Source organism: Eumetopias jubatus, unplaced genomic scaffold (genome assembly GCF_037043125.1).
Source record: "Eumetopias jubatus isolate StellerSeaLion01/CBP00866 unplaced genomic scaffold, mEumJub1_p1.0 scaffold_6, whole genome shotgun sequence".
In the NCBI taxonomy this organism is placed as follows: domain Eukaryota; kingdom Metazoa; phylum Chordata; class Mammalia; order Carnivora; family Otariidae; genus Eumetopias; species Eumetopias jubatus.
In genome coordinates, this window is record NW_028274812.1 from 108,207,023 (window position 1) to 108,231,951 (window position 24,929).

At 42.7% G+C, this 24,929-nt stretch overlaps 1 protein-coding gene across 2 annotated transcripts; it reads left to right on the top strand.

Moving 5' to 3' along the window:
* The first annotated feature begins 3,189 nt into the window (after positions 1-3,189).
* Positions 3,190-22,283, top strand: MRPS10 (mitochondrial ribosomal protein S10). Of its 2 annotated transcripts, none has more exons than XM_028097871.2 (7): positions 3,190-3,253; positions 14,232-14,296; positions 14,385-14,457; positions 16,635-16,771; positions 18,419-18,527; positions 20,015-20,104; positions 20,595-22,283. In XM_028097871.2, exons 1-7 carry the CDS (start codon positions 3,206-3,208, stop codon positions 20,673-20,675), a joined length of 603 nt encoding a protein of 200 aa, XP_027953672.1. In that variant the 5' UTR covers positions 3,190-3,205; the 3' UTR covers positions 20,676-22,283. The 2 variants fall into 2 exon arrangements, with proteins under 2 accessions (XP_027953672.1, XP_027953674.1); XM_028097873.2 differs by having other exon boundaries at positions 14,388-14,457.
* The last annotated feature ends 2,646 nt before the right edge of the window (positions 22,284-24,929 follow it).

Here is a 24,929-nt window from a genome sequence, read left to right on the forward strand (position 1 = left end):
CTTACAGTAAGTCAGATGTTTGAAAGTTTAGGTAGTAGGGAAGAGGCCCATAATGCCTGGGTCAAGCTGCAGAGCTCTGTCCTTGCCTACACACCATGGCAGAGAACACCCCCTTACGGCCCCACTGCTGGCAAGACCTGGCTTTGCCCCTCCCAATGACTCTCCCCTTTGCCCCCAGTTAACTGGACCTGGGCTGGCACCTGACCCCACTCTATTAGGCCCATAGGCTGCTTGGTGACACGCAATATGGCTTGGCCCAGGAAAACGCGGGAACGAAATCAAATCTCCAAGTTTGAGGGTATGAATAGAGAAACTCAGTGAGCCAGAGGCAACCAGCAATGGCCACATGCCAGGCAGAGCTCTGGGGGAGCAGAAGCTGTTTGTAAGCAGGGAAAGCCCACCATTAGAGAGACCATGTGTGGCCTCAGAAATGGAGAGGGTATCGAGTCCCTAAGTTGCTTTGAACCTACTTTTCCAGTTTTAGGAGTAGTTCAGGCCATGTGTCTTTAAAAATAAAAATAAGCCCTTTCCTCTTCCAGGGAGGTAGGGGAGTAGGGATCTCTATTCCTCTAATCCACAGGGACTTACACAGAACTGGACCTCATCACAGAGTAACCCACTGCAGAGGTAGAAAGGTACTGAGCTAGGATTTTGAAGATGGTTATTGGTTCAGCTGTAACTAATTCATATGACTTTGAGTCATTTTATCTCTGAGCCTCAGTGTCCTCACCTATAAAATTAGGATAAAATTTGTATCTTCCTGTGAGGATCAAATTAGGTGAATGTCACCATCATTGTGGCTGCGGAACACTCACCCAGCAGAGACTACTCAAAGCGGGCAGGGGCAGGCTGAAAAGCTGTCGCGGAAGTGCCATAAGAGAATCGGATGCAAACTTCAGAAGTAACAACAGAGTTGGAGAGCTACTGGAGAACCCCACTGGCTGGGAGAGACCAGCCAATTTGAATGTCACAATTCAGAGAGGGAACCTAGCTCTGAAAAGGGCACTGGGCAGCCTGCCAACGTTGGGCACAGTCAAGGATAGTAGAGGTGCGGGTGTAATTTGTGGTGTTTACACACTCTGGTGTAGAAACAGACTGCACTTCTCTGCCACACCTCCACGTGGACAGAGTTCTAGTGAAAAGAGGCTTGTCTGAGGGACCCCAAAACTAGTTTCTGTTCCTATCTTCATCAATTTGTGTGATGTTGAGAAAATCATGCTACTTTCTCCTTGGTTCTCTTGCCTACAAAGTAAGGGTGAATGATACCTACTTGGGGGTGGGGGAGAATATATTTGCATAATACTTTAGTTAGATGGTATGAAATGTTCTCATAAACCTGATCTTTTTATTTTTTATTTTTAATCCGCTCAACAATCTTGCAAGGCAGGTGAGGTAGAAGCAATTTTTTTTGAAGATTGACTGATTGATTGATTGGGGCGGGGGAGGGGGAGGTGGGGAGTGGTAGAGGGAGAGAGAATCTCCAGCCAAGTCCTGGCCAAATGCGGAGCCCAATGCAGGGCTCAACCCCATGAATCCTAGATCCCAACCCAAGCAGAAACCAAGAGTTGGACACTCAACCGACTGCACCACACAGGTGCCCCAGAAGCAACTTTATGGTTACAAATAGTGGATGATACTCACCTTGCATCATTATGTGCTGGGCATTATACCAAACCGTCACACATCCCCATCTCATTTATCCTGCATAGCAACTATTTGAAATGGGAACTAGTGGGGCGCCTGAGTGGCTCAGTCAGTTAAGCGTCTGCCTTTGGCTCAGGTCATGATTCCAGGGTCCTGGGATCGAGCCCCACGTCAGGGTCCCTGCTCAGTGGGGAGCCCGCTTCTCCCTCTCCCTCTGCCTGCAGCTCTCTCTCTCAGTCAAATAAATAAATGAAATCTTTTTAAAAAATGAAATGGGAACTATTGTTATAATCTCTGGTTGATATATGAGAAACTTGAGGCTCAGAGTGGGCAAGTAAACTTGCCCACAGTCACTCAGCTAAGTGGTAAACCCAGATTTCCCAATTATAAGTCTAGAGTTTTCTATTATGCTGAATTGCATATGTGAAAACACCTGGGGAAAATAAAGCTTAGAGAATGGCACAAATGGAAGAGATTTTTATTACAGCAAACCCCAGTTAATAGCTTTTATAGGGGGTGCCTGGGTGGCTCAGTTGTTAAGCGTCTGCCTTCGGCTCAGGTCATGGTCCCAGGGTCCTGGGATCAAGCCCCACATCGGGGTCCCTACTCTGTGGGAAGCCTGCTTCTCCCTCTCCCACTCCCCCCGCTTGTGTTCCCTCTCTTGCTGTGTCTCTCTCTGTCGAATGAATAAATAAAATCTTTAAAAAAATAAGTAAAAGCCTTTTTAGTTGGAGCTAAATTATGGTGGACATTAATAACCTTTTTTTGGTTATAAAACTTTTGGTCTTGTGGTACTTGGTAATGTCAGCAATTGTAAATTCTGAAATACTAGAGTAACATAAGGAAATGAAGACCTAGGAAGATCTGTAGGACAGTGGTGTACAGGATGGTGGGGGGGGTCACAAAAATGTCAAATGGTGTGGGGAAGGAATACAGGATTAAGGAACATAGAAAGGCTATTGAAATGAAGTAAAGGGATGGGACCTAGACTCATTGCAGTAGTACTTTTCCTTTTTTTTTTAAGATTTTATTTTTAAGTAACCTCTACACCCAACATGGGGTTCAAACTGACACCCCTGAGACCAAGAATCATATGCTCCACTGACTGAGCCAGCCAGACACCCCTGGTTCTTTTCCTTTTAATGAAATACAAATTTTGTTAAAATTTTTAAAAACACAGAAATGGGAAAATAAATCAACCATTGATAATCCACTACCCAGAAATAACTGCTGCTAATATATTAACTATACGTATATTTTTTTAAAGCATGTATTATGTTGCCTCCAACAAAACAGGATTTGAAGAGCAAACACTGAAGGAACTTGGTAACTATCTAGATATGGGAAGATGTAATTGTATCAAGACCGAGCGTTGGCCACTCAGCCAACCCTAGGAAAGCCAGCTGTACTCTCAGACTTGCCCTCAAAAAGTGTGGAATCGTGTCTCTATGGTTGTTTCTGTGCCGGAACGCAAGGCTACACTCTCTCCTTTTGCGGAACTCTATGGTCTGAGGACACCGCTGTGACCCCGGAAGCGGTCCTGGGAGGCCTGGACGGCAAGATGGCGGCGCGGGCAACGCTGTGCTCCATGTGCCGGCGTCTCTGGCAGGTACTTGACGGGCTGGGGGTGCTAAGCCGCCTGACTGGACAGTAGCCACAAAATCTGATTGCCAGATGTCGTTCTGGCCATCGGGAACTTTCTCCGATGTTTATTCCGCATCCTGGCGTTTTGTTTGCCGGAAGGCGGCGAGAAAGGGGCTGGTTTTATTTCGAATTCTCTCATGGGATAAAACATGAGTCAGGGCAAAGACGGGAACAAGAAGAATCGTAGCATGTCAGAGCTGGAAAGAATATTGAACAATATATGTTCCAGGCCCCTCTTTCAGATTTGCAAAATACACTGAAGTTCAGAGGATTGCCTCGATAAAATTAGGGGCTGAACTGATACAAGATCTTAGACCCCTCTCATGGAACCAAATTGGGATACTTTTCTGATATCCGGATGTTGTGAGATTAGATGAGAGTCGTTGAAGTCGTAGGAATGGGTTAAGGATTCTCTTTGCCGTTCTTTAGAGACAAAGCAAGACTTAAGCAGTGATTCTCAACTTATTTGGCCTCAGTACCCCATTAACACTCTAAAACCGGTTGAGGGCTCCAAAGAACTTTTGTTTTTGTGGGTTTTAGCAATGAATATTTAGCTTATTAGAAAATAAAGCCGAGAATCTTAAAAATGCTTGTTCATTTAAAAATAAAATGAACTCGTGTTAATTAACTTTTTTATGGAAAGATAACTAAATTTTTCAGAGGTATAAGAGTGGCAGTGTTTTATATTTTTGTAAATCTCCTGTTAACCTTAAAAATAAAAATTACTTTACCAGCAAAAATGAGTTTATTTAGGAATAACAGAATTGCAATTTGGGACATGCAAGCTGTGGCAAAACTATAGGCAAGTCCCCAAATAAAGGAGAGGCACATTATTTTAGAGAGAATGGGGAAGTTAGGAGGGGCTGTTTTGAATGGAAGTCAATTGGAGAAAAGCAAGAGTTCAGGGCGAAGATGCTTTCTCCTTGGCTGAATTGCAGGGTAGTCAGTTTCTTGTAGAAGATTCAGTGTACATCTTTTTCTGTTGGGGCCTGTAATCATTCTTTCCTGTTGATTATTCTTCCCTTGAGGCCTATAATTGGCAGTTCTTGTAACTGATTTTAAGTAGTGTGGATCCCCTTTTTAGCCTCCAACTCTACTTGAGTGAGGTTTCCCTTTATTTTTACATCTCCTTTTGATTAAGATCTTTCTTTAAAAGCATTGCTGATTGGGAGTCAGGTTTCCATGTTTAGTGATTGTGTCCCTCAGTACCAGGAAGGACTTTTTCTGGTTGCCATGTCTTACGTCTGAGGGAAAGTACAGATTGGAAACCTACTGAGGTCACATTCAACTAACAAGGAGGGGTGGCAGGGAGAATGCTCAGGCACTTCCATCTGTCAATACGTTATCAGGCTTGTAAGCATTGGAGATCATCTCCTTATTGGTTACATCGTTTTGACAAAAGTTGGACAGGCTAAGTACAAAGCTTAAATAATTATACAAAACAAAAGAAGTAATGTAACAATTCCAAATTGTATGATGGTTTTAAACCAGGACCCTAAGTCTGAAGGTAGCCAACTGAAATATTTATTGGCACTTACTCCAACTTAGGGGAGGAAAGGCAAACCTGGGGTCATGTATGCCTCCTGGAAGTCCCTGCTTAACGTAGCCATGAAGACAAAATAGTGAATACTGCAAGAACACGGTGAAAATTAACTGAGTGCATTTGGGAAAATATACTGTAGTCACAAACATGAAGCTAATAGCTAATGAGTTTTTTGCAAAAATAGCAAAATTTCAAAGGTATATGAAAACAATATTGTTATCTCAAAAGAACTGTTTGGAACCAAATGTAATCCAATAATACAGCATGTAAGGTTGCAAATTTCAGAGATCATGAATTTGGATAAGATGCCAGAGTCAGTTAATAGTCCAGATGAACAAAGAGACTTGTGAATGCTGAACCCTCTCACCCTTCAGAAAAAGCATGTGAAAGTTAATTTGTCACAGGATCATGACGAGGCTGTTTTCAAAAGGCCATAATCAAAGGAAGAGGTTTCCCCCTTTCACAGGGGTTTGGCAAATGCAGACAAGGGCATTTTCTTTCCACAAAAGAGATAGTAGAAGTAAATAGTGAGGAAAAGGTATACAGGCCTGACCTGGACACCTTGGGAAAGCTGTCTCTTCAGATGTCATCTGCTTCAGTTCTGGGAAATTTTTACTTTTAGGTCATCAGATGGTATACAGGTCCAGTCAGGGTTTGATGCTTTCTTTAGATTTGTCATGTGAACCCAGCAGTCTCTTTGTTGGAGTTTGGCAGCACAAGTGTTGGTTAGCAGTAGTTGATGAGGTTCCTTCCAGCAAGGTTAAAGAGAGTCTTTCTGGACTTATCTTTACCAGTAGATGAAATCTCCAGGTTGCTTGGTGTGATGATTAAGGTCTGTCTCCCAGGAGAGCACTGTGAAGAGATTGCTTGACCAAAGCATGGTTGTTTTTAATAGAAGTAATTAGGCCTTTACAATGAAGTAGATACCCTTTTATCAGTTGTGGGTCAAGGAGGCAGGTACCAGGTTCATTGGGCATCCTATGACTAGCTCAGAGATTGAGAGTCTGAGTTCCAAAGTGGGTGGATCTGAGATTCAGAAGGACCAACGGCAGTGCTTTTGGCCAAGGTATTGGGAGAGTCTCTACAAATTTTGCCAATTAAGTCTTAATAGTACCGTTAGTGAGTTTAACTAACCCTGAGGACTGAAAATGATATATATACGATAAAAGTGTTGTAAAACCAGCCAAACAGCACAGACTTGTCAAAGCACCTGACTGGTCACATGGTTTCCCCAATCACTCTGAAGTTCAAGAGGGGTTCCCCCAGTAGGAATAATCCTTTCTAACAGAACTTTAGCCACAGAAGCAGCAGTGGCCTGTCTATAAGGTAAAGCTTTAGTTCAGTGAGAAACATACAAACCATGACTAAAACATATTTATATACATGAGATGGGGGAGTTGTATGAAATTCCTGCAAAGATTTCTTTACATCGTACTTTGGACAGAAGGGATAAGTGAGGTAGATACTTTTTGCAGCCTTATTAATATTTCCCCATGAATAGTGGTTAGTGATACTGTCATTTTTTCAGTAGACCAATGGTTTAATACATGTACAGTGGTAAGTAGTGGGAATGTTAGAATTTCTGGTAAGGACAGATTGTTATTTGGTCCAGACCACAGTTCTCTTTTTATTGAGCCAACAATTACTCTCTTTCCGATACTGTTTTTCCCTCTCTGGGACCAATTGTTGAGTATCTCTGGTTAATTTTTCCAAATTATCATTTTGGGAAACATCCCTTTGGACCATGACAGAGATTTGGCTATTGATTTCTTTGAAAGCAGCATTTTTGTTGAAAATAGTAATGAGGTGGTTTCCTTTGGTGCCCAGGGAGTTGAGTCTGGAATGCCTGGGAACCTTAATAACAGAGCAGCCAGCCAAAGTATGGTATCAAATAAATTTTGGATATAGGAGACGTTGTTAATTTTATCCCCATTGGAGATTAGGAAACTTCTTGACTGCTTCCTAACATTCCAAAGTTATGAACTACCCCAAAGACATACTGACTGTTGGTATAAATTTGCAGCTTTACCCTTAGCCGAAATTCAAGATAGTTAAAGGGGATCCCAAGATTATTTCTTCAGTGGCCTTAACTAAGTGCCGTGGCAGGAATGGCTCAGAAGTTAGGGGAATATCCCCATGCTACAGGGTCTGGTTATTGGCTACAATACCCAACAGGTCCATCACGGTCCCCAAGTACTGGGGTGAGTACTCCCAAGGGTGTTCCTTTCCCCTCCACATACAAAGAGTAAAAAGGGAAGTTGGTAATTAGGATGTCTGAGGGCAGGGGGCTTTATTAAAGTCCCAAAAGCTTTGTCTTCTCGATTTTTCCAAATAATAGGATTGGGTTTGTCATTTTTCTTTTTTTAGTAAAGCATATAGAGATTAAGCCATAAAAGAAGTTTCAAATCCAATTTCAACAGCGGCCAGCCAGTCCAAGAAAACCTCATAATTGGCACTTCTTTTCAGGTTTGGGGAAGTTCAGGATGGTATGAGGCCTCCCTGGATCCAAATGTAGGCTTTGTTCTGAGATCAGGTGCTCTAAGTATCAAACCTGAGTTTGAGCAAACTGCAGTTTTTTCTTTGGAGACTTTGTGTTCTTTTAAGGCCAAGGCCGAAAGCTTTAATAGGTAGATGGTATCTTACTGAGAAGGGCAGCAGAAAAGCAAATCACCTACATATTTTATCAAAGTAGAGCCTGCAGAAAACTTTGTCATCCAAATCCATTTTTAAGGTTGGTGAAAAGTAAGGACTCTGTGCAACTCTGAGGCCTTACTGTCCAGGTGTCTTTCCATCCTTCCCAAGTGGAAGCAAAAAGATATTGGCTATCCTTACCAACTGGAATACTAAAAAATACACTGTGTATTTCAATTACAGTGAAAATTTGCTTTCACTGGGAATGGTTGTCAGCAACATATGCAGATTAGGAACAACAGGGTGCCAAGGGATAACAATGTATTGTTCAGAGGCCTTGGACAAACCTCCATCCTTGGCCATTGAGTTTTCTCACAGGTAAAATAGGGGTATTACTTACTAGGACTAGTGCAGGGGATAATGAGCACCCTGAGCTTTGTAATCATCTGTTACAGGCTTGATGCCTTGCAGGGCTTCTTTCTTTATAGGGTATTCATTAATTGTGGGGAGAGGTTTTGAGGGATCTGCTTGAATCTTGATAGGAAGTGCGCGTGGATTCTGCAGATCAGTTGAAGATTTTGCCCAGAAAGAGGATTTGTCCCAATAGGAACAAACAGTGTCCCCACATGCAACTATAGTGCTATCAGACATGGAGCAAATAAGAGATGTCAAAAGGTTGCTTAATCCCCCTGGCTGGCCATTTTGATTACTACTGTCAAATTCTAGAATTATTTCCCTCTTTTGGGAGAAGGAAATTCCAGCACGATATGTTTATTAAAAAACTCTTGGCCCAAGGACTCCTGGGTGGCTCAGATGGTTTAAGCATCTGCCTTCGGCTCAGGTCATGATCTCTAGGTCCTGGGATCGAGTCCCAAGTCGGGCTCCTGGCTCAGCGGGGAGTCTGCTTCTCCCTCTCCCCCTGCTCATATTCTGTCTCTGTATCTCTCTGTCTCAAATGAGTAAATAAAATCTTAAAAAACAAAAAAGTCTTGGCCCAATAAATGAATAGGAGCAGAGAAGCTATGGAGAAAAGGGTATGTATCTCCCAAAGGACCTAGACCAAAGGGAACAGGTTCAGAGACAGGAAACTGATGTTTATTAGAGACCCGTTTGAACTGTTTTAAAACTCCAAGTCAGGGACTGCTTTATAGTACTGGGGCCAAGTACCAAGAGTGTAGTTATGATGTCAGTAAGGACAAAGATTTTATTCCTGATCTGAACAGTGGTTTCTCTGAGCCAAGTGAGAGGGAGTTTTGGAAAGAGCCCCTGTATTTCCTTGCAGCCATGTCTTGGGAATGAGGGCATTGGAAAGGCTGGCTGTAGAGGGCTGAAGGCACCTGGAGCACTTAAGATGGTAACAATCTTTTTTCCAGTGTTCTGGCTCTTTGCAATAATAGCAGAAACTAGGAGGTTTTTGGTTTTGTTTAAGGGTTGAAAATTAAGAATTTTGGGGTGCCTGAGTGGCTCAGTCAGTTAAGTGTCCAACTCTTGATCTCAGCTCAGGTCTTGATCTTGGGGTCATGAGTTCAGGCCCTGCATTGGGCTCCATGCTCGACATGGAGCCTACTTTTAAAAAAAGAAGAAGAAGATGAAAAGAAAATTGGGCACCTGGGTGGCTCAGATGGTTAAGCGTCTGCCTTCAGCTCAGGTCATGATCCCAGGGTCCTGGGATCGGGTCCCGCATCGGGCTCCCTGCTCAGAGGGGATCCTGCTTCTCCCTCTGCCTCTCTCTCTCTCTCTCTCTCTCTGTCTGTCTCTCATGAATAAATAAATAAAATCTTAAAAAAAAAGAGAAGAAAATTAAGAATTTTAGTGGTCTTTCTTTTAGGCGACTGCCCTAGGGTACTAGCAAGCTGGCTTGCCAAATTAACTAAATCAGGAGTGGACACAGTTTCCCATTCCATCTTGGTTTTTTTTTTTTTTTTTTTTTTAACTAAAAGAGTTAGCCCAGTTCAGCCCATTAAAAAACATAGTTAAATGCTAACCCTGATTGATTCAACATCAAAAGGAAGACCAGAATTTTCTTTGAAAACAATCTGAAATCAATTATAATAGTCATGAACAGGTTCATCAGGCTTTTGTATGAAAGACTGAATTTTGTTCCAGTCAACAGGCTTAGGAAAAGCTACTGTAATTGCTTGGTGGAGATTTCTAGCATATGTTCTAGCGTCTTACCAAAAGTTAGGGGTCTGTTTCTCTAAACTCCTTTCAAGGTATTCCCATTGGGCTAGCTACAACCAGTATTTGGCCTGGCCCTCACCAACATGCATGTGGACTAATTGCTAAAAAATCTGAGAAACCAGGTTGGTAAGTTTGAATAACTGTGTGAAATGCTTCCGCAAACCTATGGGGGTTTTCAGTCACTGTAAGAAACTAACTATGGCTCTCAATTCAGCATCATTCCAGGGAACATAAGAAATTTGGGGGTTATTTGGATCCTCAGAAGATTTAACTTTAGGGGTGCCTGGGTGGCTCATTCGGTTAAGTGTCCAGGTCGTGCTCTCGGGGTTGTGAGATCGAGCCCCGTGTCAGGCTCCATGCTCAGTGGGGAGTCTGCTTGGGATTCTCGCTCCCTCTGCCCCTCCCCCCGCTTGGGCACATGCACGTTCTCTCTCTCAAAAAAATTTTTTTTAAATCTTAAAAAGAGGGGCGCCTGGGTGGCTCAGTCGCTAAGCATCTGCCTTTGGCTCAGGTCATGATCCCGGGGTCCTGGGATCGAGCCCTGCATCGGGCTCCCTGCTCAGCAGGAAGCCTGCTTCTCCCTCTCCCACTCCCTCTGCTTGTGTTCCCTCTCTCGCTGTCTCTATGTCAAATAAATAAATAAAATCTTTTTAAAAAATCTTCAAAAGATTTAAGTGTAAAGGGGCAGGTTTTGATAGGTTCAGTAGAGAGGGGAGCAGGGTGAGGTTTGGATGCAAAGGGAAGTTTAGCGAGAGAATTAGAATGGGGAGGTTGATAGAGGAGGTGGAAGCACCAGAGGGTGATGGCACCACAGCTGGGGCCTGAGCATAAAGTGACTGCCAGCCTCCTGGGAATTGGGGCTGCGGGGGGATGTCCCTCAGACCCCAGGAGCCTTTTTATCTTTGCCTCAGTTAGTCTAGAAATTGTATTTTGCAGAGGCAATTTTAGATTCCTTGATAATGTTTGGAAGCTTTAAGATACCAATCAAAATAGGTATCCCATTCAGTTTCGACGGTTTTAGAGACTTGGCTGCCTGATTAATTCTGAGGAAATCAGAAGTTCCCGGTAATGACCATTGAAGTTCTAAATTACTTTTGATTAAGTCAGTAACTAAAGTTAGACATGGGCATGAGGAAGAACCACAGCTTTTAAACATAAAACCATCAGTGTTCCAGAAGGGGAGCTGCCCTCAAAGCATTTGAATGACCAGGATCCTGATTCTTAGAGGTTTTTCTCTAGAGTAAAAAAAGAAAAATTCCTGAACAGCACAGTTTCAACAGGAACGTCCTGGTTCCAAAGGAATCAGACCAAAGGCCAGCACAGAACCAGTAGGAATAGCCCAGCTCTGGAAAGAAGGTAGACCAGAACTAACACACTTCCAAGCAAGCACAGTTCCAACAGGAACTGTTTGGTTCCAAAAAGGAGTCAGACCAAAGGTAAGACAAGTACTCTCTGAAAGGACAAAGCCTTAAAACAGATCCTGGAGTGCTCAAAACACTAAGAGAGTAGAGCTCAAAGTCCAGGAGAAACTTGGCCCCCAAATCCAGGGTTGGTAAGAAAGCAGTGAGCTTCATTGGCTCTGTGGGCCCTGGCACTGTTCGCTTACTAGCCTCAAAGTTGTTGATCATTTCTGGATCCCACTTCTGATCACCAAATAATGTTAACCTTAAAAATGAAAGTTATTTTACCAGTAAAAATTGGTTTATTTGGGAATGACAGAGAGTTGCAGTTCGGGACATGCAAGCTATTGCAAAGCCATAGGCAAGTCCTATAAACAAGAAGAGAAACATTATTTTATGGAGAAAAAGGAAGAAGTTGGGAGAGATTTTGAATGAAAGTCTAGTGGAGAAAAGCAAGAGTTCAGAGTGATGGTTTTTCATTAGCTGAGTTTCAAGAGGTAATCAGTTTCTTGTAGAAGATTCAGTGAACATCTTTTCCTGTTGGGGGCGCCTGGGTGGCACAGTCGGTTAAGCATCCAACTCTTGGTTTCTGCTCAGGTCAGGATCTCAGGGTCATGAGATCAAGCCCTGTGTCCACACTCAGTGCAGTCTGCTTGAGATTCTCTCTCCCTCTCCTTCTGCCCCCCTCAATAAATAAATAAGTCTTTTTAAAAAACTTTTTAAATATTTTATTTATTTATTTAACTGACAGAGAATGAGAGAGAGAGACAGCAAGAGAGGGAACAAGCAGGGGGAGTGGGAGAGGGAGAAGCAGACTCCCTGCCGAGTAGGGAGCCCGATGTGGGGCTCGATCCCAGGACCCCGGGATCATGACCTGAGCCGAAGGCAGACGCTTAACGACTGAGCCACCCAGGCGCCCCTAAAAAAAGCTTCTTAAGGTTGATTTGTGGTTATAACAGCACTTTAGGCTCCAACTTTTTTTTTTTTTTTAAGATTTTATTTATTTATTTGTCAGAGGGAGCGCACAAGCAGGGGGAATGGCAGGCAGAGGGAGAAGCAGGCTCCTCACTGAGCAGGGAGCCCAATATGGGGCTCGATCCCAGGACCCTGGCATTATGACCTGAGCCAAAGGTGGACATTTTACCGACTGAGCCACCCAGGTGTCCCTAGGCTCCAGCTTTTAAAAGCAGAGGTTTATACTGGGAGAATATGACTGGCAGAGTGTCCTATTGCTTAGATCTGTGGCCTTTTTTTTTTTTTTTAAAGAGAGGGAAAGCTGAAATCAAGAGTCAGATGTTTAACTGCCTGAGCCACCCAGGTGCCCAGACCTGTGGTCCTTTTGCACACTGGGTTGTGGGATCGCTGGCGCACATGCAGGGAGGGAGGCAGAGGAAGTGTGATTGTGTGTGGGGAAATGGCACTCACCTCCTACTACTTTGTATTGTGCCTAATATCCTATCTTTTTGTTTTTCTCCCTTCATCCAAGGGAGGATATGAAAGTTTTGGTTTGCATCCATCCTTGGGTACAGAGGTTGGACAGGACAATAAGCTAAGAATAAATAGGGCTTTTAAAACATACTTAGGTGACCCTCAGTTGTTTTAAGTTTTACTTGTACTAAAGTGTTATTTTCATCTTCTAAGTATTTGTGAGGATCTTACTATACTTTCTCAGGTTACATTTTTTTTTTAAAGATTTATTTATTGGGGCACCTAGTTGGTTCAGTCGGTAAGGCGTCTGCTTTCGGCTCAGGACATGATCTCAGTGTCCTGGGATGGAGTCCCACATCAGGCTCTCCACTCAGCGGGAAGCCTGCTTCTCCCTCCCCCTCTGTGATCTCTCTCGCTTTCTCACTCTCAAATAAATAAAATCTTGGGGCGCCTGGGTGGCTCAGTCTTTAAGCATCTGCCTTCGGCTCAGGTCATGATCCCAGGGTCCTAAGATTGAGCCCTGCTTGGGGCTTCCTGCTCAGCGGGAGGCCTGCTTTTCCCTCTCCCACTCCCCCTGCTTGTGTTCCATCTCTCGCTCTCTTTGTGTCAAATAAATAAATAAAATCTTGTAAAAAATATTTTTTAAAATTTTATTTATTTTAGAGAAGGATTGAGCGAGCGTGGGGTGGAGGGGCAAGGGGAGAGGGAGAGAAAGTTTTAAGCTGACTCCCTGCTGAATACACAGCCCCACATAGGGCTGGGATCTCACAACCCTGAGATCACAACCTTAGCCAAAACCGAGAGTCAAATGCTTCACTGCACCACCCAGGCACCCCTCTCGGGTTACATTTTTAAATCTCAGGAAAGCTCAAGGGGAAAACAGGTGGCACATTACATTATTATATATACTACCATAGGTCTCCTACAGCTAGAAGTTTTGTCCACCAGGGGGAGCTGACAATAAAGGATTTGGAAAGGCTGCATTGTAAGATGATGTCCATCTCACTGTATTTCAATTTATTTATATATATATTTTTAAGATTTTATTTATTTATCTGACAGAGAGAGATAGCGAGAGCAGGAACACAAGCAGCAGGAGTGGGAGAGGGAGACGCAGGCTTCCCACCGAGGAGGGAGCCCGATGTGGGACTCGATCCCAGGACCCTGGGATCATGACCCGAGCTGAAGGCAGACGCTTAATGACTGAGCCACCCAGGCATAAATCTCCTAGCCAAGCCAAGAAACATACAGTAGAAAAGATGTATGAAAGCTTCACAAAAAGGGTACTTTAAAATTATTATTTCAGCTCTTATAAATAAATTAAAAAGAGACTTTTACTGCTCAGACATAGGCAAGATAAGTATTATATTGAAGTACATTTAATCTATTAAAAAATACTGGAAAAATGAAGTCACTTTTTCCTTGATGTCCACATATTTAAATCATAGATATTCTTTCAGTGTGAGAATTGCTTGTGTCTGTGTAAATTGCTTTTTAAAAAAGTACTTACTCTGAAGCTTTAAGAGATAACAGATTCTCTAGTATTTTGAGAATCTGTTTTGATTATCAACTCTATCATTGTCCTCTTATTTTTAAATGAAATCTAATCTGGCATTTTAGTTACCCTAGTATCTTCATCTGAAATAATGGATAGCCCTTAATTTAAAGCATTGTACATCTTTTGTTTTTTTTTTTTTAGTGGAAACTATGAATGTTTGAGGATTGACTATAATTCTAACACATGCTCCCCCCCTTTTTAGGGTTCAAGGAATTTTTCTATAAACGGTTCTAAGAGCAGTACAGCCAGAAATGGTGGCTTTCTCCTGTAAGTATGTAATTGGATGTGCTAAATTTAATAAGGAAATGGGCTTTTGTGCTGTTTCACTTAGGTTTTTCTTTGTTTCCACACACAGCAGTACCAGTATGAAATGGGTACAATTTTCAAACCTACACGTTGATATTCCCAAGGATTTGACCAAGCCTACGGTATGTACTCCCTATTTCTTGGTAAGGAGCTATATTAGCAATAATTTTTTCTCATTATTTCATTTGAGGCTGTTTCCCAAACACTTAATAAATAAGAATGTTTTGTTCTGGAATACTGGCAGATACACGGTATGCCTGAGTGAAGGATTCTAATGTCCCTGTGTGCTCATACCATCTTTCAGAGAGTCAAGGAATCAGTTATTTACACCAAATAACTAATTACTGTGGGAATAAGCAGACTTGTGCTTTAGCTCAGCACAATGTGAAGAGTTGTCATAATTAATGATGCAGAATACTTGATCCTATGTTATAGAAAATGCTTTCCTTGGAGGCGTTAAGTGTTTGTTTCCGTTTTAAGGCATTGAGTCTGGGCCTGGACAATCCTTTATTGTTCACAGCGAGGAAGAGCATTACCACAAGCAAAGAAAATCTAGAAGTAGCTGTGTAACCTTGTTTCCCTTAAGTAAAAACCATGATTTATCAACCCAGTTTTTGTGTAAATTGTGATTTAAACAATCCTTACAAATTTCGAATCTTTTCAGTTCCACCCCTCAAAAATAATCTGTTTTAACCATTGGTATGACTCCTTCTAGACATTTGTCTGTGTGTAATCATCTATGCACGTGCTCACCAAAATGGAATTGTATTATACGTAATGTACTGCTCTTTTGATTTTTTTCGCTGAGTGGATATTGGATTGTTTCCATGACAGAACATATGAACCCTGGGTCTCCACGTCAGATGTTTGCATGGGCAGGCCTGTAAGGAAAGGTGGTGCACAGTTGGCAGGCTGTGCCCTTTATAAGCAAGACAGATACCACTTACTCCAGCCCCATGTTGCCATGTGGGAAGTTAGACCTAGTGATGTCACGTGGTCTTAAATTTTCCAAGCTAACCTGAAATCCAAACTTTTATTCCAGATCTCTTGCTTTTTCCTGTCATGACAGATTCAGACTATCTTTAAAGCCCTGTAGGGACCAGTCAGAACACATCTTGGAGCTCTGTTCCCTTTCCCTTGTCCCCCAAGTTATGATTTAGAATATCAGTGTGTTCTCTTCTTCCAGCAACCCTATTTGGGGTAATTGAGAGTAAATGTCTGGCTAGCTTCCTGGTTAATAAGTAGATCGCCTTTCAGGAGTGAAGTAATTTAACCCTGAATCATTGGATTAGTAAGATAAATTACTGGTCTAATGGATGAATGAAGGTGAATGTAATTCATCTCTTGGAAGAAAGAAACGTCAGACCCATTATTCCTAAGATCTTTAAATGTTAGAGTGGAAGGGGGAGAAGTTAAATGTACAGTCAGTGCCATAACATTTTCATTAGAAATGAGTAATTTTTCTATTAGGGCAAGCAAAACATACATGAATAAAACCTAATAAGGGACGCCTGGGTGGCTCAGTCAGTTAAGTGTCTGCCTTCGGCTCAGGTCGTGATCCCAGGGTCCTGGGATTGAGTTCCACATCGGGCTCCCTACTCAGCGGAGAGCCTGCCTTTCCCTCTGCCTGCCTCTCCCCCTGCTTTGTGCACTCTCTGTCTCTCTCTGACAGATAAATAAATCTAAAAAAAAGGAAGAAAGAAAAAAAAATAAAAATATGAATAGCGATAGCTTGCCTTTGTAAAACAACGTTTTATAATTTATAAGCACTTTATCTGTGTTTGCTTATTAGTTCCCTACAGAAGTGCTGTGAGTGATGCTGTGATCTCTAGCATAGGTATGGCCCTATTTTATATATGATCGAACTGCAGTGCGGTGAAATTCTAGGACTTGCCTGTTATCGTTCAGCTGGAAGAGGCAGTTTAATTCCTAGTCCAAGTCTTCTGACCTTCTGACCAGGTTACTTTGTTAATAGACCCCCCCCAGATCCTTCCCCATTATATATTTGGGGCTTAATAACTATGAAGTTAGAAGGTTCCGTTAGTGACTTTGTAGGTTGCTTGAAAGTCCTTTTGATTTAAACTATATTTTAACAGATTGTAAGAGTCATTGTGGAGATCTGAATGTGATAGTAGCTAGGTAATTAAGCTAATAGTATTAAGATGTTACTCAGCATTTTTCTTCCCATTTATTAGTAAACTCTGAAATGGTTCAATTGAGGATAATACATGAAATTTTCCAATTATAAATATTAGAGGAACCGTAACTGAAACTTTTCTTTTTGATTTTAAAATTGTAGATAACCATTTCTGATGAACCAGATACATTATATAAGCGCCTATCAGTTTTAGTAAAAGGCCATGATAAGGCTGTATTGGACAGTTACGAATATTTTGCCGTGTTTGCTGCAAAAGAACTTGGTATCTCTATTAAAGTGTAAGTATGGGGCACCTGGGTGGCTCAGTCGGTTAAGCATCTGCCTTCGGCTCTGTTCATGATCCCAGGGTCCTGGGATCGAGTCCTGCATCGGGCTCCCTGCTCAGTGGAGAATCTGCTTCTCGCTGTACCCCTCCCCCCTGCTCGTGATCTGTCTCTCACTCTCAAATAAATAAAATCTTTTAAAAAATAAATAAATGAAGTGTAAGTATGATCTTTCCTAATCTGACCTGTTAGCTGCTGTAACGTGATCAACCAGGAAAATGGTGCTGATCCCAGCTAGGTCTGAACCCTTAAAATAGCATAGAAACCCATGGTGGGTAGAGTTTAGGCTTGTCACATTATCCTAATCAGGATTCCTATTAGAATTTTTAAATACTAAACTGAGCAAACAAGGAAAACAGAGGGAATCCTCTCTCTAGCAATTGCACAGACATAAGGAGGCCCACGAAGCCCTCATGTCTGGACTGTCCATGGGGCAGGGAGGTGATTTAGGTGAACAAGCAATCCTTTCAGACTCTGATGATCTTTGTCTAATATAGCTATTGTTTCACAACCGCCTTCAGAAACATCACTCACCCAGTCATTTCCTACAGGAGCAAGGCTAGCTTCATATGGCCTTGAAATCACTGCTGGGTCAAGTGTAACTATAGTAATCTCCCCCTTATCCGTGGCGGATACGCAAGACCCCCAGCAAATGCCTGGAACTGTGAATGGTACTCAGTCCTACATGTCCTTTTTTCTCCTATACCTATATGCCTATGATGAAGTGATTTATAAATTAGGCACAGTAAGAAATTAACAACAACAATTAGCCATGGAATAGAAAAATTGCAACAATATACTGCGATAAAAGTTACGTGAATGTGCTCTCTTGTCTCTCTCCCTCTCTCAAAATACCTTCTTGTGCTGTACTCACCCCTGGGATGATGTGAAATGATAAAAATGCCCAGGTGATGAGATGAAGTGAGGTGAATGCTGTAGGCACTGTGATGTCACGTTAGGCTGCTATTAACCTTCTGACTCACTCTGAGTTATCATCTGCTTCTGGACCGTGGTTGACCATGGGCAACTGAAACCACTGAAAGCAAAACCATGGATAAGGGGGGGGACTGCTGCACCTCTTTTGTCTTGTCACCTGCTCCTTCTGATGCCGAACAAGGCCCATTTAGGGCTTTGCCAGGCTTGCCTTACAAGGAAACAGAAGGAACCCACGGCTTTCCCATAACAGACTTTTTAGTTTTGTGGTTATTAATTAATGTGCAGATTTCCCTAAAACAACGCACATAGCAACACACTGGTTCGACTCTTCACAGTTCATACATTTGGTCAAAACCGGACTTCGGGGTGGCGAGTGGGAGGTGAAAGCCAGAGGCATACTTGCTTGTCCTTGCGTGCCGTGGCTCAGTTTGGATCTCTGGGATATTTGTTCCATTGCTGTCTGCTGTGTTCATTTTGGCCCGAGCTTTAGGACAGCAGTTGTTACGCCTGATAGCCTTGACAGCTGGAAGTCTGTAAACGGTAGCTAATGCCTATAATTGAGTATGAGCCTCACCTACAGAACTGTGGAATCGTGCTTTGCTATCAGTGACTCGGGTTTTAACATCACTTAGCTTAAGTATGTTGTTTTGCCCATTGATTTTTCAGACATGAACCTCCAAGGAAAATAGAGCGATTTACTCTTCTCAAATCAGTGCATATTTTCAAGAAGCACAGAGTTCAGTATGAAATGAGAACACTTTACAGATGTTTAGAGGTGAGTTTATTTCAGACATTCAAGCATTTTTGAAATGCCCAGAAGTTCACCCTAGCACATTGCAACTGTCCTTTAACATTGACTAGATGGCCTTCTGTCAGTCAGCCTGTGACTGATAGCTGTAGAGAAGGTAAATGATAGAAAATCAGACTCAAAGCCGTCCTTTAGGGTAGTTCATACTTTAACGCAGCAATACAGATTATGCTAATTTTCATACAATATAAAACCTTGGAAGAATTTGGCTTATATTTCATAAATTCTAGTTAAGTTTTTGCATAGTTCTAGTGGTTCTTTTCACACACTAATCGGTTTTCCATGTCCACAATGGGAAACATTAAGGTTTTTCATTCATCAGTTATTCATTTGTGCATCCAGTAGGGTCAGCGTAGTCTTGTGGTTAAGGAGAGCAAGGGTTGTGGAGTCAGACAGGTCCAAGTACTGGCATGTACCAGCTGTGTGATCTGCACCTCAGTTCCTTCATCTGTGGAATGAGAGTAATAACAGTACGCATCTCGTAAGGTTAGTGTGAGGATTAAATGAGATACTTATCGAAAGCACTTAGAATGCTCCCATTACATAATGAATGATTAGTAAATGTTGTATTGCTTTAATATCACACTTGCCAGCTGGGTTCCATAGAGCCCTAGTTTTAAGGTGTTCTGGGCTGTGCTCCCCCTTCCAGCCAACCAGAAGATCTGTACTTTTTCCCATTTATTTATTTATTTATTTATTTATTTATTTGTTATTTTTATCTATCAGAGAGAGTGTATGCGTGAGCGAGGTGGGGGTGGAGTTGCAGAGGGACAAGCAGACTTCTCCCTGAGCAGGGATCCTGATGGGGACTTGATCCTAGGACCCCGAGGTCATGACCTGAGCCAAGAGCAGATGCTTAACCAACTGAGCCACCCAGGCATCCCAATACTTTTTTCCTTTTAAACTGGAATTCTGGGGGTGCCTGGGTGGCTCAGTCAGTTAAGCCTCTGACTCTTGATTTCAGCTCAGGTCATGGTCTCAGGGTCATGAGATCAAGCCTGAGTTGGGCTGTGCACTGGGCGTGAAGCCTGCTTAGGATTCTGTCTTTCCCTCTCCTTCTGCCCCTCCTACCCCCACCTGGCGCTCACAATTTCTCCCTCTCTAAAGAAAAAAAAAAAAAGTTGGAATTCTGTGTAAGATTTCATAGAGAAAGAAAAGCTATACTGGGGCGCCTGGGTGGCTCAGTCGTTAAGTGTCTGCCTTCGGCTCAGGTCATGATCCCAGGGTCCTGGGATCGAGCCTCGCATCGGGCTCCCTGCTCAGCAGGAAGCCTGCTTCTCCCTCTCCCACTCCCCCTGCTTGTGTTCCCTCTCTCGCTGTGTCTCTCTCTGTCAAATAAATAAATAAAAATTTTAAAAAAAGAAAAAAAAAGCTATACTGCTTTTACTGAAAAAAGAAACAAAATTTCTGCTTTAACAGCATATCATGAACCAATTTCATGTTTGAAATTTTAGTTAGAACATCTAACTGGAAGTACAGCAGATGTCTACTTGGAATATATTCAGCGTAATTTACCTGAAGGAGTTGCCATGGAAGTGACAAAGGTATGACGTGAATTTCTAGCTCCGATGGAGAGAGATCTGTGTTGTTGTTTTGCTACTTTGCAGCCCTGCCCCGGCCCCCCGAGTGGAGGGTAGGGCCTGAGGCGGACTAGAGGCAGAGTTGCCACAGTGGCTGGAGTCTCTGCCTCCCTGTGCAGGCGCTGCAGCCCAGCAGAATCGTGCCAGTGCCGCCCACATCCTCCCCAAGCTGCCCCTGAGGCTCCCTCCCCCTTAGTAGTTGAAGACATGGGGTCTGCATTCATTGGCAGTCCCTGGAGATCACTGAGTGAACTAGGTGAGAGTGTTTCATACACCATCCGGGTTCCTTCTCCTGGTTCTAGAGCCCTACACAAAGATGAGGGGGCGGGGAGGGGTGGTGAAAGGGAAAAAGAAGACAAGAGGATTTAAGGGAACGAAATGCATAAATCCAATTTGTGGCTCAAGAGTTCAGTTAAGTCCACGTTATGTTATAATTTTATTTTTCTCTTTTTAGACCAAACTAGAACAGTTGCCAGGACACATCAAGGAGCCAGTCTGGGAAACGGTACCAGAAGAAAAAGAAGGCACGTCCTAAAGTCTCAGCGAGTCCACTAGTGCCAGCAGACACATATGTTGTTGAGATAGAGAGGCCTCCAGTCGGGGTGACCGTGAATCCACCTGACTACTCCGTTGAGCCCACATGCGCCCACAGGCCCTGAGCAGCTCACAGCAAGGGGCAGAATTTTAATGACACACTGGACTAGAGTGAAAAACCACTTGACCTTTTCTTCTGTACACATCATCATTTCAGTTATGATTTTAACAAATGTGAGCAAACCACTTTGACTACTGTGCGCCAAGAGAATCGAGTTTATATTTTGTTCTTCTCTTACTGTTCAATGATGAGTTCGCACTGATTTTAATTTGTATCATTTCAGCTGAAAGTGAATCTTTTGAAATATTCCTTATGTACATTTTCCCTTTTGAGCCACCTGGAAGTTCGAACGTTCAGTTGATTTGATTAACACCGAACAGTTAAAGTTCTTCATATTTACCTCAGTGCAAGCTGGCAAATGTTAGTGTGGGGATCGTAACCTCCAAATTTTACCTCATTTTAGTGTGACATTCTTGAACATGAATATACTGTGCAGCATCTCACGCACATTTGTGGCATGCACTGAACTCCTCTTGTTGCCCAAACCCTTACCAGGCCGCCTAGAAGGATCACTGTTAAGGAATTTGAGCTCTCGAGAAATTACTGTATCACTTTTTTCATCCTGTGATTCATTCACTCAGCAGGCTTTTATTTTGTTAGCTCTGTAACCAGCACTGTAGAAAATACCGAACATTGAATGGATATAATGGCTTTTGAAAACTGAGCAGGGCACAAATATTTTTCCTTATTAAACCCCACAGTGATAAGGCCTCTTTCCTTTGGTAAATGGCATTCTTTCTGTTTGGAGAGGTCTATTTTTCCGTGAAATTAAATCGAAGTTAAAGGCCTGAAAGAGGCAAGGCTACAATGTGCTGCAACTGCAGGTATGTCAAGGGAGTGATTCGTTTCTATTTACAGCACAACTGGGTCCATGTCTTTCTGCAGTTCCCTTCACGTCTTCAGGGTCGTTAGGACTTCTCAGTTTTTCCCCCTTAAACCGGCGTCCCGGTTCTCTTTTCCCTGATGCTCTGTCAGGTATCACCGTTCTGCATGCATGCTGCTTATGGGTCAGACCTACAGTACTGTCCTCAACATGGAAAGAGTTACAGCCTTGTGCCCTGTGACCTCACTCAGTTCCCAGCTCAGTTGTTGACGGTGTCATTCACAAATGCCTAAAGCATGCTTATCCCAGGTATAAGCTTCGGGATTAAGAACTAGTCGATAAAACAAGAGCAATATAACGGAACTGTATCTAGCAAAGCGGCAATCTGTGACCCATTTTTACTTTAAAAGAAATAATTTCTTAATTATAGATCACTTAAATCTTTGTTTTATAAACAATATTAATCACTGTATCATAAGATGATTTATGCAAACTCGCCTCCAGTGACTCTCTGTGAGCTCCTTTCAAGGTGTGCATCCACTTCGAGCTGTTTTCAGACTAAAGCTGTCTATAAACCCAGATTACTTAGCTTAGCACTTCAAATTACATATTTTAAAATCTTGTTTTAAGGTGAATATACAAATAAACTACATACCTAACAAAAACTAGTGATATTTTTTTGACAAAAGTATTTGGCATATTTGAGGCCTACTTCCTGATATAAACAAGATCGTTTCTTCGTCCTGACAGGACCTTTCTTTAATTGGGTCTCCTGAGAAAAAATGCTATGCTGAAAATCAGAATTAATACCCAAGTAGCATGTTTTATCCGTGTGGGGAAGGGAGGTATAAGAGAAAATTACCTGATGGAATGAACCACAAGGCAGGTAGGAAGTGAGGTTATTTTCTGTTACCGAGGTGTAACCCTGGGTTCATTGTTGCTTTCTCTGAGTGAGATAGATTTCCTTTTTATATTAAAATAATGTTATCGTCTGTTTAAAGTTATTGATCGACTTCCACACATTAGACTCACTCGGTGGGTTTTGATGCTTTCAAAGCAAATCACTGACAGGTTCTTTTGGCCATTTTTACATGCCACAGTAAATACGTACAACAGTTATTTTCAGCCAGGAGTCTAATTTCCTAACATTTCTACTTGTTAAAGCTACCATTGCTCCTTTCCTACATTGTATTATTTAGGTTTACCACAACTTGAATGAGTAGCAGAGTAGAGAAAACACAGACTTTGGAGTCAGGCCTGAGTCCAGTAAGAGTTCAACCCCCTAATAACTGCTTTAAACTTGGGCGGGATACTTAACCCTGGCAGAGCCTCAGTTTCCTCATTAGTAAAATGGAGGAAACGATACCTACTTACTAAGGTTAGGAGTGTTAAATTAGATCGCTTAGAAGCGCCTCACATCATACCGGGCGGATAATAGACATCCACTATATAATAGCTGTTACTGGCTGGCCGTACACAGCTGGTGAGGCTCCAGGTGTTTGCGTGCTGTAGGTACTGTTTAAAAACCAGCTGGAAAGGACCTCAGTATCTCCAAGGTGAGGACAACACTTAGAGTGGCTGCAAAGTCATTTACTTGCTGAAGTTGATGCGAAGTTTAATTTAGATGAGAAAACACATGACATGCTTATTATAATCACCACCACCCATTATGCCAAGCATTTTACATAGTCATTACAGATGCTATCTTACTTAATCTTCATTACAACCCAATAAAGTGGTTACAATTATTACCTCCATTTTACAGGAGAGAAAACCAAGTTATGACTAGCCCACTCAATCACCCAGTTCACAGATGAGGCTGAGACCACAAGTGCAACTGACTGGTGTGAGTTCCAGTTAAAGACAGGGACAGCCTAGAAAGGCTAGGAAGTATTCAGATGTCCACATATTAAATGCAGAATATTCAAACCTAAAATCCAAATTCATTTCCCCTTGTACATGAGTAAAACCTACTCATTTCCCTAAGGCTTAGAAATAAAGAGATTGGGGGCGCCTGGGTGGCTCAGCCAGTTAAACATCCGACTCATGATCTCAGCTCAGGTCTTGATCTCAGGGTCGTGAGTTCAGGCCCTACATTGGGTTCCACACTGAGTGTGGAGCTGACTTAAAAAAAAAGTGAAATTGACTAGGAAAATATCTAAAGAATAGAAGGTGTAAATGTGTATGAGTAAAGGCAAGAAGCATAATATACAGGGCAGTCCCTGTGGTCTCAGGGCTGACACTGGTCCTAAGTGTCCGAGGGTGCAACAGGATCAAAAATTGGCACGGAGATGATTTACAGTAGGCCTTCAGGCTAGGTCCGTCCAGGGCTCAGCGGACTCTGGCTTGTAACTTTCAAACATTACTCCTGGAGCCAGGCTTATGGCTGACCGCCTACGATCCCCAGGGTTCTCTGCAAATCCCTGCTCAATTCCTAACCCTGCCCTCCTTAAATCGTTGCTATTGTTACTCACTTCCAGCTATTATTTCTCTGTATGGCTCCTAATCCTCTTTAAAATGGTATATTTATACCTCGACAGCTCAGCAGTATTTAAGGGCAGGTCATGGACGACTGACCCAAACGAAAGAAGCCAACTGAATTTTAGATTCCTTGACCAGAGGTTAAATCAAGTTAATTTCATTCATAGTTGTTTTTTTTTTTTTTTAAGATTTTACTTATTTATTTGAGAGAGAAAGAGAGCACAAGCAGGGAAGAGAGGGAGAATCAGGCTCCCCGAGCAGGGAGCCCCATGTGGGGCTCGATCCCAGGACCCTGAGATCATGACCTGAGCCGAAGGCAGATGCTTCACCCGCTGAGCCACCCAGACGCCCCTCGCCCATATAGTGTCTTAACTTGAGCATAGGTGCCGTGCTTTAGTCACTCCTCAATGTTGCTTGAATGTCGATAAACACAGAGAGAGGGGTGACACCCCTTCACACCCAGCCAGTTAAGGTGCTGTTGGTGCAGAGCCTCAGCAGCTGCTGGGCACATGTCTTCAGGTGTGAGGTGATGGGGGAAAGGTTAGAAATCACTGGGCCACGTGATCTTCAAGGCCTCTTCCAGTTCCAAAATCCCACTGCCTTTTCACATCAACAGCTACCTGCGAACCCAGCCACTCTCAAAGGAGTCAAGGGAGTTGTTCTATCAAATTAAGGAGTAAGAGCTCACATTCATTCAGCACTGCCTGTGTGCTGAGCACTTTGCTCAGTGACTCAATATGTATTTGAGTTCCTTGTATGTGCCAAGCACTGTTCTGGACACTGAGAATTCCGTGTGTACAGTGAAGTCCTCTCCTCAAGGATCTTGGACT

Excerpts from the sequence above, each read along its gene's own strand:
- MRPS10 (XM_028097871.2), top strand. The coding sequence starts at position 3,206 with ATGGCGGCGCGGGCAACGCTGTGCTCCATGTGCCGGCGTCTCTGGCAG. Across the intron at positions 3,254-14,231 it reads TGTGCCGGCGTCTCTGGCAG|GGTTCAAGGAATTTTTCTAT; the intron begins GTACTTGACGGG and ends CCCCCTTTTTAG. Across the intron at positions 18,528-20,014 it reads CACTTTACAGATGTTTAGAG|TTAGAACATCTAACTGGAAG; the intron begins GTGAGTTTATTT and ends TTGAAATTTTAG.